The 13,760-nt window shown below is 40.7% G+C and overlaps 1 protein-coding gene across 5 annotated transcripts in view; it reads right to left on the bottom strand.

The window, feature by feature from the left end:
• The window catches only part of LOC308066887 (cytosolic phospholipase A2 epsilon-like), a 45,255-nt gene that overhangs the window by 1,820 nt on the left and 29,675 nt on the right, over positions 1-13,760 (bottom strand). For all 5 annotated transcript variants that reach the window (XM_080394810.1, XM_080394811.1, XM_080394812.1 and 2 more), the window contains 13 exons: positions 13,125-13,167; positions 12,458-12,521; positions 10,971-11,113; positions 10,739-10,828; positions 9,960-9,997; positions 8,154-8,289; positions 6,157-6,293; positions 4,755-4,977; positions 3,746-3,860; positions 2,811-2,948; positions 2,429-2,536; positions 1,452-1,643; positions 798-967 (listed from right to left, as the gene is read on the bottom strand). In XM_080394810.1, the coding sequence (XP_080250936.1) occupies positions 798-967; positions 1,452-1,643; positions 2,429-2,536; positions 2,811-2,948; positions 3,746-3,860; positions 4,755-4,977; positions 6,157-6,293; positions 8,154-8,289; positions 9,960-9,997; positions 10,739-10,828; positions 10,971-11,113; positions 12,458-12,521; positions 13,125-13,167 (1,597 nt within the window). The remainder of the gene's footprint in view (positions 1-797; positions 968-1,451; positions 1,644-2,428; positions 2,537-2,810; positions 2,949-3,745; positions 3,861-4,754; positions 4,978-6,156; positions 6,294-8,153; positions 8,290-9,959; positions 9,998-10,738; positions 10,829-10,970; positions 11,114-12,457; positions 12,522-13,124; positions 13,168-13,760) is intronic.

Below are 13,760 nucleotides of genomic sequence, written 5' to 3'. Positions count from 1 at the left end.
AAAAGAAAAAAACCAGTCACTTTCTTTGAGCGGTCAAATGGAGCCAAAAGCAACAGGACTGATTTTATGATTCCAATGAAACTGGTTCAGAATGGGAAAGCAAAGAAACTTCAAGTATGGGGAAAGAACATATCAGTCCAAATTATTCTGTGTTATTGTCTCGGCTTCTTATTTACCACTTTCCCAATCTTTGTCCTCTGCATAGCTTGTGATTGACTGATAATTACTCCCTATGAACTAATACATTTATCAACATACCTTATGACCTCATAAAAAAACCCTTTAACAGCTACATAATACTATTAAGTCTATTTTAAATTATTCTCATTATATATGCAACACTAATTATATTATTTTTCATTATTAATCAAGTCTGGCATCAGCCAGTATATTTCCCCTAAGACTGATATGAGATAAACAGGCCCAGAAACACATAGGTTTTCCCATTTAATCTGTTAAAATATTGTTAGGACTTTCCATTGCATCTGTAACTTGCTCAGTTAGCAAGGAGAAACAAAATCAGCATCAAAGCTCCAGAATGCTCCTCAGTCAGCTCTTCAAAAACTCTCGAATCCACTGCAGAAGATCTTGATTTTAAAAAGTCTGTATCTATCACTGTCTTCTAATATCCTTCTCAGTTACTGAGAAATAAGTCACCTAATAATCTAAGTAATAAATCAGATAATAATAATCTAATTCCCATTTCAGTACTGAAAAGTTAGTTGGTTTAACTGAAGAGTGCTAGAAACCAAAAGACCATGAAGGAAAAAGATCTCAGATACCATGGCTTTTCTTACCAGTGTCTGGGACCCTCCACTGTAATTTAAGTGCAGGATGACGTCCACCTCTCTCTGCGATCTCACAAGCGGTGGGTAACTGGTATTGATGAAAAAACCAGTATCAACCAGGGAGAGCTCATCATCTGCTGTTTCCATCAGTTTATTTGGGAAGGAGTCTATCACTGTATCTGGAAAACAAACATTTCTCACTACAACAAATAAAAACCCAAGCCTTACTGCTCCTCTGCAGAAAGTTAAAAAGAGGGAAGAATGGAAAATTTTGTTCCCCATTTTCCCTGTCTACCTGCCTTTGACTCACTGGCAGCACTGATTTACAGAAGTTACACACTACAGCTTTTTCCTTCCTTCCTGGATACCTCAAAGCAGCTTTGGCCCTGAAGGGGAGATCCCTTCTGCCCCCCTAGGCTGAGCTCCTCGCCTTGTCCACTGGAACATGATCCCCAGACAAACAAATTCAATTTCACCACTCAACACCCCCAAATAATGAAATGCTGTTCAAATCTGTCTTCCACTTCTTCCATCTCTGGAACGGAGAAGTGGAATTTCAGAGGAAGTCAGTCTTGTCTCCTCCTCCTTGTTGGAAGTCCTAAATTAATTCCCAAACTTAATTCTCGTCAAAACGTTATTGAAAAACATGCTGCGTTACTGTGCCTTTCCACGTAGAAAATCCTTCACTCTCCAGGTACTGGTTATGCATCTGGAAACCTCTGATAAAATTGGGATACTGTGCAATGGTTGGGCGTCCTGTTAAGACACCTCGCAGAGCAGAGGAGAGGGCACTCGAGGGAGTGAATACGCAGGTGTCCACCTCATAGGGATTCACGGACAGAAAGGGTTCTTCCTCTGCAAGAAGGACAGAAATTCTGAATTTAGGACAGTTTTCTAAAATGGTCAATATTTTTAAAAAAAGGAGTAACTAATAACCACAGTTGTTGCCATCCCCCATCCCAAAGGTAAATCACATATTAAGCCCCTGAAGTCTGTGCTACCAAATAAAACACAGCTTTAGGCAGTGAATTACGTGACAGCCACCTGCAGGCAGCAAGCACCACCTCCCTCTCCAGGCTTCCTTGAACGAGGGCCACCTCTACTGCAGCGTGTGGTGGAGGGGTGAGCCACGTCCCAAAACATACAGGAGGACAACAGTCACCTTTGACCAGGACATCTTCAGAGTGCACGTGAGTATCACCCGACGGCACGCATTAGATAAATTAGGAAGCCAGTCACTCCAGGTTCTCTGTGCACTTACCAGCAAGAGCAACCTTTCTCGGCAGCATAGCCGAGGAAACAGCTGCCTTCTGCAAGAGCTGTTTTCTCTGCTGATGGTATTAGCAGCCAAGGAGGACCACATCCTGACTTAACCTTAAGCCAGGTTCTTAACACAACATGATTTTTACATGTCAGCTGGAGACCGGTTTTGTGTCTGTACATCCTTTAGAAAAAGGCACAGCTTTGCCAAAGAAGTTTAGTACTTCTAAACCAGGCAGAATAATTTCTTAACTGATGCCTTTGCTTTGCTTTCCTCACATCTTTCTCTTGACTTGGGCAGTATTTCTTTAGGCATTAGACCTCTGCACAGAATATAAGCAATATATACCGGTGGTAAAAAAAACACAAAGACATCTCACCAATATCTTTTACTCTGTCCCTGGTCCATCTACACCAGAAGTCCTCTGAGTCAGCAGCCAAATTCCAGACATACATCACATCTATGGAAAATATACTACTCCACATGCCTGTAACGTGAAAGAGAGAATAGAAACAGATTGATGGAATAGTCTTGTAAGAATTTTTATTGATACATATCCGGTCTTTCCCTTTGGATACATCCTTTCTGTCTGCCTGCATATCTTCATGGGCGTACTTCCTAATTATGTCCTTGCTAATTCAAACTCACACCTGCTCAACCTGTTTGCTGGTGCCTTTCCAGTTCTGTCCTCCACAAACCACTTGCTCACGCACACCAGCTGCCTCTCAAACAGGCCACCTTTCCCTCTAGCTAATAGTCACCTTGCATATAGCAGATGCGAGTCTCTGAGAGCCTCTTCACCAGCCTTCCCATAAAGAATTCACTTCCAAAATGTTCTGCGCGAATAGACGCTCCGTATTTCAGAAGACCGACTTCGTAAGGAGTGAACTCCAGCCACTCTTCAGCACCAGCAGCCAGATCATGAAAAGGCAGTAACATGTTAACAACTGCTAAACAGAAGAGTACTAGAGAGCAGGAACAAATCCTGGGAAAGACACTGGCTAGCGCATAATATGCCATTCACAAGCTATGGTTTTATCTATACTGCCTGCAGCACCAATGCCACAAAGGTCCTTTCACATCACGGGAGGGTGGTCCCAGGCTGCGTTACAGCAACCTCCAGCAGAAAAGCCCTGATCTGAATGAAACCATAAGCGTTCCCTGCAGTTAGTCTTATGCAGAAGTATGTATTGCTTATGTATAACCCATTCCCTCTAGGGCATCAGTGACAGAGAGAGTTTAGCATTCACTTTGTGTCATGTACTCAGCTGCTTGTATTCAACAAATGCTGTGAAAATTAATACTAGAGGAAACAGTGATTTTCCTGCCACTGGACCCAAAATTTCGAAGTTTTCCCTTCATTTGTTCAAAATAAGACCATGTGGAACCATCATAAGAATTAGGTCCATCACAAGGTTTTTGTGACCAGGATAGATTGCGAGTTTGGCATCTTCTGTGATGATGTAACTTTACTTTCACTTCTGGCAGTGTAGAGAACTCAAATTCTAAAGACTAAAGATGTCTGGACTTCTTAGGTGTTAGTCACTGTTACCTGAAATTTTAAAAGGGGGTATTTTTCGGCGTGTGATTAGAATGAAAGGACTACTGGATTATTAAAGCTGATTACATGCATTTAGTCTTAGTCTGGATTACTTACATTATAAAGTTGTTAAGAAATCTAAATCATAACCATTACCTCTGAATGCCTGAGCACTATAGCTGGACTTGAGGTTGATGGCCACATAGATGGGCAATGGGTTCTGACCATTATCCACTGCCTGCCGTTGGTCCGAGAGTCTATGCTCATCTTTCTGGTTTTGATTAAAAATGGTTAATGGAATGAGGTGAAAAACAACTTGCACTTGGAATAATATAATGTGAATTATCAGCTTCACCCAGGTTCTCCTTCCCATTCTCAGCTCACTGGATTGTTCAGAAATACCTCCCGTGGGATACTCCAGACTTGGCAAGTATCCCATAAGCAGCAGCTACACCCTATATGGATTCTCAGATTTTGAGATATGCAGAGGTTGACTGTAGATTCACTAAGGAAAAAAAAACATTCCCAGGAAGAAGCACGTGGCTAAGTGAAAGGTAAGGTATGCTGGATCTCAGCAAACAGAACTGATCATATTTTAAAATACTTTGCAAGTATATTCATATGCAAGAACATATTCTATTCCACATTGAAAACTTCCTTGTATAAACATAAACCAGAAGGAAACTACCTAAGCTATACTATTTTTAAAGTACCAAAATCTGTAACACACTTTCTTAAAACTCAGCAACATATTTAGAAAATTGTCTCTCCCACTATTTGAACCATTTCTGTTTGCAGTCTATAAATGAGTCACTTTATAAATGCATATTCTTGGTTTATACTAGGAAGTAAACTGTTTCTAAGTAGAATATTTAATGTACACAGTGATCGGTTTACATTTAAAAATATTTTTTTTTCTCAGGATTTTTCTTTCTTTGAAAAAAATGAACATCTTTGACTACAATGCTATGGTTCCTTCAGTTCAAGGTCAGCCCCACTATAAATCAAGAGTAGTGCTTTCATAACGCATCTGAACATGCAGAATTTAATCAGCCCCTAAAGCGTTTGTGTTAGTAGTACTGAATGGCATCCCAGGATTTACTTTCTTCCCCTTTATTGCTATAGAAGTTCACCCGGTTTTGGCGTGGGGGGAAAGGAGTAATACCTTATCATGTAGCATGGATTCAATGACAAGCCCCCAAAGGTCTATGAAAGAAGTGTTATGTCCTTCTTTAGTCCTCTCCATCAGGTCATTATAATAGTACTTCAGACAATCCAAAGAAAAACAGCAGATCTTGGATTTGGTTACTTGCTTGCGAGCTTCCTTGATTGCATCCTCCAGATATTTTTGTGACCAATTAACGTCTTCATATAAGTTTGCCATTGTCCTGAAGAAACATTAGAAGAAAATAAAGAGGAGCAAAGCTGTGGTTTGGCTTCAGAGAACGTTTGTGCAACCTTTTTGCCTGTTTCTTAATTCTGAGGGGTTCACAACTACAAATTAAAACACACTTAAAATATCCTCATTTCAAGAGCAAAACAAAACCTCCAAGCTTTTCTGGTTTTGATGATAAAAGTCTACGTGGGCTCAAAAATGATCCGAGAAGCTCAAGGGAGACAAGAAAGAAAAATTATCCACCCAAGGCTATTAAATACAAAGAAGTCCCAAGTCCTCAGAAAATTTATTTCTTGGAAGGTGGGGGTATTCTAGAAAGCAGTCATTACCGGTTTACTCTAGTCCCACATTTGTTCCCAGGTATTTGCCAAGAGCCCCTGCCAGCGAGCCAGCTGGGCAGTGCTTGGGTCTTGCATGCGTCCCAGCATAGCCATTCTTACTTGTGTCCTTGAAACCCTAATGCGGACGGGTACACTCCGATTTCAACATACAGAGGAGTTAAAAGGATTTTGGTAAATACTTAAGACAAACCTGCGATTAAGGTTTGAACTTATATAAAGGACTGACACACAATTCGGTGCAATAAACCCTCTCCACTTCCAACCACGTGTAGAGGAGCAGAGCTACCTGGAACCCACTTGATAAAAGACTTTTAAGTTATCTTAAATATGACATAGCTGTAGCCTCTCCGAGGTCAGTAACTTGGCATCATTTGTGGGACTGTCTGTGACAGCATTAATTCCGCTAGCCTCAAAGACATCTTTTGCCAGAGGGAGATGCACTCTAAATCCAAATTAGAAGTGAGAACAACCAGCAAATGGCAGGCATAAATTCTTCTTCCCATCTTTCTTCAATTTCCAGTCTGAAGACAAACTCGCTGCATTCAGTCTAAGGTACAATTGATAAAATATAAAAAGGGAATAGAACATTTACATGAAAATATCAGGCACAGACTGCGCCTGTGTGGTAACAAAAGCAGCTGATAAATGTGACGACTGGTCCCTTACCGGTATGTTTTGTTTCTTTGCTCTAGATAGACATGGAGGAGACTGTGGGGAAAATGGACGTGCTTTTGTTTTACTAAGTGCCGCACGAGCCGATAGGGCTTACAAATAGTCAACAGTACAGAGCAGAGAGTACAAAGAGTGAACCTTGTTCAGGTTATTCTCACCATGTGGTACCCGATAAACCACCAATGTAGGAAACGCAATCGAGCAGATTGAGTTTCTGGAGACCCAGCAGGCTGCCATACATTGCTGTCAGCGACCGCGTCCCTCCACCAGTTGTTGTGATGGCCACCACCGGCACCTGCCCAACACAGTAAAGCAGAAGCAGAAGCCATCCATGTATTAGACAGTGAGGTAACAGGTTATAGCACCGATACGAGCTGTGATGTTGCTCCAGGCAACAAGGGTGTGATTGCTGCAACAGGCTAATGTTGCCACCACCCGCCTGACAGGAGAGGGAAGGCTTGTGTCCTGCCCACTCACATCGGGCGGGCAGGAGGCTGTTTACTTCATATATAATTGGAAATCAACCTCATCACCCTGGAACTCTTCTCAAGGTGTATTATTAGAAGCTGTCACAGGAAACACGGGATGTGCCACGCCAGAGCAGGCCTGGGTTTGGCAATTCTGCCCCTGACAAGGAGCGTTCCCCCAGAACACACAGCTCCCTGCAACAGGCCAGACCATGGGGCTGCCGATGGCTGAAGCTCTCATGGCCTCAGGCCGGTTGTCACCACGTGTCCGGGCACGGCCAGCCACCGGGCTGCCCTCCACAACTACAGAGACAGACCATTCTTCTCCTCACCCTCTCCTGGTCCAGCACACCCTTTGCTCCTCTCAGCATCCTGAGCAGGGCGTGTGCTTACGTGCTCTACGGAAAACACCCATTTGTACCTTTCAGGTATTAACTTCCACTATCATCAAGCGATCTGCTGTTCTGAAGTCGGTGAAGAGAGCTTGAAGAAAATATTTCTCCCATTTAATGAAATTTTAAAAAAATCACAAACCCAAACAAATGTTCTACCCTAAACTCTATGAAGAAAAATTTGATCTTAATAAAAAGCAGAATAATTTCAGAAAGTTATACTTTGGGTTTTACATTTTCTAACCTTTTTCATTATGAATTAAAATTCTCATGATAATATTTTTTTTCCAGTTCAAATGTGAGTCAGTTAACAATGTAGAGCAGATTTTTTCCACTATTATGAAGTCAAATACATGAATAGGAGAGCCAGAGTAATTAGACTTTTTAAAAAAAACTAGCTTTGGTCCTACCACCTCAACCACTTTTCTGTGTGCCAGGAAACTCTTAGACAGCTATGTAAAAATGTTCTTCCCAGCTTACTTGAAAACTTTATTTCCAGTATTATTCTCTGCTCTGAAATCCAAAATACAATTTTTTAAAATCTGTACCCTATCCAGAGCACTGTTTCTTTTAATTGTCAGCTAAAGAGGATTCTTGCTGTTGGTATGTCTGTACTTTCCTTATTTTCAACAACCCAGCAAGGCGTAAGTGGTTACAAAACTTACGAAGCAGGAAGCTTCGTAAAACTTAGGAAGCAGGAGCATGAGCTACCGTGATGAGGCTACACTTTTGATCAGCTATTTCATGTATACAACTCGATGATGCTATAAGATTCACTCTTCTTTTCCAGCTTGATGCTTTTATCCTAGTAGTCAGTTTTCCCAAGAACATGCCTTTCCTGCTGCAGAAACCCCCTAAACTGTTTTGACTCAGGGCTCTGCACGAAAATTTTGCTTCCTACCCTCAAAATACTTCACAAATACAATGACTGCTGCTTTGTCCCTGGTACTGAGCGAAGGCACACTACTTCCCAGGCAGCATCCCCCAGGTATTCCATGTCTGCCCACTATAGATTTTCCTCCTGAGACCCACGAGCAATATCAAGAATAGACAGGAACAGGTTGAACTGAGGAGCTGTCAAGGAGTCTTTGGGGCTGCAAAGGCATCATCCTGCCCTTCCTGCTCTGCTGCACGAATGAGCTACTGCTCCCCTTGCTCAGTTCTTGCCTTAGGTGGCCGGGCCCACCCCAGAGCAGCAGGATTAACCCACATGGGGTTTTTATTTGTGGTTTCAATTTGTGAGCCAGGCCCCAATCCCTTGGAGAGGAGCTGTTACCAGGGTCTGTATTGGCTTGCCTCATGCTCTTTCAGATCCTCCTCCAAATGAAGAATCTTTTTCAGAGCGGCAGCAACATATTTCTTCCTCTTCTTCAGGAAGTCCTGCTCCTCCCGGCACAGGCTAAAGCCCAAGCGCACATCCAGGTCTCCTGAGCTGGAATAGGCAACAGGACAAATCAGCGCACATGTCATTTATAGCTGACTTTAAGACCTGTATGGCAGGTAGTCAGTAAACTCCACAGATCATCTGTAAAACAAGCTATTGCCAAGTCTGCATATTGATCAAGGAACAGAAGGAAAAGCAGCAATTCTATTGCCAGTACCGAGTCATGGCAAGGATGAAGAGGAGCTTCCAAGGTACCTGAGATTTCTTGTGAACCCAGACACAAAGACAAGACACAAGCCAGGGAAAGATCACCAAAACAGGTAATTTCAGGAGTGATTTTTTTCCCGTATCCATTCCTTTTTATCACTGTAACATCCTGGAAAACTCAGGTGATGCTGCCATCACCTGCTCTCAGGTTTTGACAGGTCACTAGTAGTGTTTAAAGTGAAGGTCTTAATGAGCTGTATATGGGACTGTGAGCTGCAGAGCAAGCATCACCTCCTGCTCAGCCTCTGTCCTGTGAAATTCAGCCTTTCACCCGTGGGCGAACAGATTTCCAGGTAAGCATTTACAAGCTTCAGCTTCCAAATATATATGAATATCCATCATTCTTCCCACATGGGCAGCCACATTGAATTCTCTCCCTTGAGAAATGTGAAGCAAAAGTCAAAAAATTTGCAGGAGAAAAGGTACAAGACCAATCAAGCGACAGTTAATGTTTTGTGCCTTCAACAACACAAATACACTTGGATCCAGAGAAAAGCACTCAATACTGACCAAACCTTCTGGGTCACATCACCCTCTGGTGGCTGCAAACTCTATCCTGAACATTGCTTTCACTAGTATTTCACAGACGGGAATGTTTCAAGGGTTAGTGTTAGTAACCTCTGTTCTCCAGCAAATTTGGTATATCACAGTGTAATTCTGAAAACAGAGGAAGGTCAATTGATTGACCTTACAAAACCAAACAAATTTTTTATCAGCAGATTGAAATTTCTCTTGAGCTTTCTATAAATCTGTCTCTATTAGATTTACATTTCAATATATTTTGTTACGGTCCAAGACGGAGCAAGTAGCTCGTCCTCCTTTGCTCGTCTACTCAAACTGCTCCCATGCTCTGAAATTCCACCTTGCTTCTGTTCTGCATATCAGCCCAATAGCAAGGATGCTGTGAGCCATATGAAGCTTTCAGCTGCCTTTATAAAACATTATCTTCAATTTTACCTATCACTGGTACAAGTCTGTCTCTGCAGGTGGGTGGGCAGAGGTGCAGCTGGTCAGGTCTCAGGTCCCATTCTGCTCAGTGAAGCAGGAGACAGGGCAGAAGCCAGGCTGCCCTATGTTTGTTTTGGTGACTTTGCAAAGTTAAAGAGGGGTAGAGTTTATGTCAGTCATTATGCAGATCTGACTATTGGCATAAATGTGCAGCAAAATTAATATGTGAGTAGTGCAGATTTATGCATGTCTAAGAATAGTAGTCATAAAATAGGCTAATTTACTCCGAAGAAACCTACCAAGGCTTACAAACTCATATTGAACTGCATGATGCTGTAACTGCAGCAGCCCTGCACTTACCCCGGGCAACACGTGAGTACGGGACAAAGCACTCACACAGCACATTTTCTTCTCTCCACCTACCACAGAAAAACCCTAGATAACTAGTTTACAGTAATGGATGATAAAATCCTGGATGATAGGACAAAAAGAGACTATCTTACCATTTTCTTGCTGTCAAGCACAAGTGAAAGGAATGATCCTAGAAATCCAGAAAATAATGCTAATTACAATGACATTTTAAAACATTTCTTTCCTTCAAGGTCAGACAATGCTTATTCAGTAAGAGAAGAGGTTCTCAAATAATAATTTATACTGCTACGGACATTATTTTGGTACAATTAAGCAAAGTCTTGCTCCTGCTCTGGAATCAAATTCTCCCTTATCTAACAAACATATCTGTTTGGGGCAGTTAGTATGCCACGAGCTTGCATGTTACACCAGCTCACAGTGTACACAATTACCAGGAGCAACAAGAATGAGTCAAGTTACCTTATAAAAAAAAAAAAACCACAACCAAAAATGGCAAACATACAAACATATTGATGCTCTCAGTATCAATATTTATGCAAGTTAAGCTCGTATTTTGGACTGTGGTGGTTTTCTGTTGGGTTTTTTTTTTTTTTAATTACTAGCCATTCTGGAATTACTCTGACAAGCAAAAAAATTTTTGAATGCACGTGCATATGACACTCATTTTTGTTTCTTGAAACTCTTGTTCCTTCTAATTTTGGCATGCAGGTTCGCAATTATTTCTGTATTATTATAACTATTGTTAACATCTGCTTCCTTAAAAGTGAATATGAAAGTATTTTTTTTAACATTGTCAATAAACAGCTGTACAACTCTACAGTGATTTTGTTCACTCAGTAACTTTATTTCTAGCAGGACAATACTAAGCACACTTTGAAAATACTTATTTCAAAAGGTTCACAGCACTCACCTCTTCTATTATTATTTCCTTCTGCAAAGGGAGTGAATTCAGAGGGAAAGACAAGACCCCAGATTTCTCTGTTTCACTTTTATCTGCCAGCTGAAAAAGTGGTAGGAATGCACACATGAAAGGGTTGCCATCTCTAGAACTTCTCCTACTATGAAGCCAAGTGCAGTTCACTGGTGAATTTCTTTTTCTAATTTCAATGAGGTTAATGATAGCACACAGAAGGGGAACATACCTCTTCTGGTAATATGACATCCAGTCTTGTCTGGTCGTTTATGACACAGTGAAATACGATGATCCTAAGGCTGGGATCAGAGTCCAGCGAAATCTTCTGACTTCCTTCATGGGATCCCTTCAGTGTAAATGTAAGCTTCTGGTCTAAACATAGAGGCAGGGAACAAACAATTTTAACTATTCCAAACACACACAACTAATAAATAAAATCCCCTTCTACTCTGCATGCTTTTTGTCTGATTTTTCTTTCACCACAATGACTAAAAAAATGTTGGGTGGCCAAAACAGACTGAAAACTGATACAAAATATCTTGGTGGATCGGTGTAAATCTTTAATACACAGAAACCACACATTTTTTTAAATACTGTAGCATGCTATTTGGTAGGTGCTCTACATGAAATAATAAAACCAAGGTCTAGATTTAAAGGGCTGCCAGTTTAAAGGCATTTTGGAATATTTACATTGAATAAGAGAGTCATTTATTTGATGTCAGTCTCTTCTGGTTCCGTTGTGCACATTGTGTGTATGTTCTGTCTGCGACAGGGGTCAAATGATTCAAATCCAAAAATCAAGCAGAATGCTTGACATGTGTCCTCACATCACCAAAACTGAAAAAACTTGTCAACCCGAAGCCTGCGTTCCTTGCACAGAAAAGCCTTTACATTTACAGAGAGATCATACGCTGTTCTCTTGGAAGCTCGGGGCCGAGAGGTATATAGTTTTAGCTCACTAACCTTTGCTCTCCATGTTACATTTCAGTCTGAAACTTCCTACAATGCAGCTCACACCTTGCTACCATTTTCTTCATAAAGGTCCAACTTCCCTTTGTGAATTCCTTCAAAACAGTCGCTATTTTTTGACATATGCCCCTCTAGCAGCTTTACACAAGCTACTGTTTATCTGAATGACCTTAAGACTAGTGAAGAGTCCTGCTACCTTCATTAGAGCTACATTTTACGGGCAAAGCCCTGATCTGGGCATGGTTTGCGTTTTGTGAAGACCCCTTCGATATAACATTAGATTTAAACTTAAGCTCTTAAGTTTATTATTTTTGCTCAAGCAGCCAAAAAAAAATTGTTCAGAACCCCCAATATGCAAAAACTGTGTACATACTCAAAACCAAATTAAACATACAGGATAAAATTTCTACATATTAATTATAAGATAATTTTAAAAGAATATCCAACTAAGTTAAAAGCTTTCATTTTGAACAAGCAATAAACAAAGAGAACTAATCTAACTTTTCCCCAAGTTTTTAACTCTAGTATATATGGCTTTATTTTTGCATCAATTTAAGATTTGCCTCAGAACCAAATACTTCACTAACTTGAATTTTGACAGATACAATCTTTCTGCAGGGTGGGGCATGGCAAAACTTTAAGTTTTCCATGACACAGCTAGTACAACAGATTATTGATTTTTCAACATCTGTTATAACAACCGAACCACCACACAAAACCAAAAGGTTAATGAAGCGAGACTCTCACTTGTAGACTGCTGCTTCATCTTCCTCGCATCCACTCTGACCTCTAAACAGGAAACCTCACGCGCCTGTAGCAAGAGAGGATAAATGACGATTGAGAGAAGTGCAAATGTCATTGCAAGTGACTCACACTGTTCTCAACCAGCCCCTCTAGTTGATTCATGAGCAACACTACTGACTATCTCTTACTATGTCTTCAGACAACATGAGGGCAATAGTGATGTGGCGTTTTTTCTAAGTTTGGAAATAAAGAGGAACTACTCATGAGCTGCTTGAACTTGGAGAGACAGTTAAGTAAAAATTATGAGACCTATTCAAAATAGTAAGTGTATTAAGATATGTGACCATTCTTGTGACCATTTTTCACTTTCTTCATTAACCCCTGATAGCGCTGGGTATAATGCAGAATTAATGGGTAGGAAATTGAAGATTCTGGAAGCAAGTAGGTGGCACACGCATTTTGACAGCAGCCTCAGAGCAAGCCTTTGCAGAAGGTGGCACCACCACAGCGATGACAGAACAGTGATCCTTAGTGCCAACAACAGATCCTTTTTCTTAGCAGGACAGCATGGCTGAAAGTACTGCCTTTGGGACACAACTCAACTTCCACAGTTAAAAATATGAACCCTTGTTACGAAGGCACAGGAAAGATTGTAAGAAATATACATTACCACTAGTACTCCATTAGTAATAATGCCATCAGGATAATCTAGACTGGAAAAGAAAACAGAAAACACAATGTCAACAGCGGGACAAGTTGGGACAAATATTTAAGTCTATGAATTAACACGACTCGTTTCTCTCCCTCAATCAACTTTGACATTCCTGACTTTAACGTTCCCAATCAAAAATACTTTAAAGCTTTTATCAAGCACAGTTCTAAATGACAAGCCCAATTGAAAATTTTTCAATGCACCTGTGATAGAATATGAAGCTGAGCTTTTACTCCTGTGTTTTTTCATACTTGCTTTAGTAAGCCGTTCAATGAATTCTGGTGTGACATACTGAGTTTGAAGAGAGCTGGAGGTTGCTACACCCATCTTAATTGCTCTGATCATTATGCTGTTTTACCTGAGGTTTTGTACCCAAAAAAACTAATACACTTGTCTAGATTTCCACAATTTCCCCCAAATGACCATAATGGCAGAAGAAATTAAACTAACTTTATAAAGTGACTTGCAAAATGCACATGAGATTTTAGTATATCACTATATGTGTTTCTACCTATCCATCTAGCAGCAGAAAGGTGTTCATATACTGCAGACGCCAATTTTTATATTCTTAAATATTTTTCCCTCAGAAAAATC

This window comes from Falco punctatus (assembly GCF_963210335.1).
Source record: "Falco punctatus genome assembly, chromosome: 7".
NCBI lineage: Eukaryota > Metazoa > Chordata > Aves > Falconiformes > Falconidae > Falco > Falco punctatus.
Note: the sequence above shows the minus strand (reverse complement) of the source record. Positions and strands in the feature narration are given on the sequence as shown.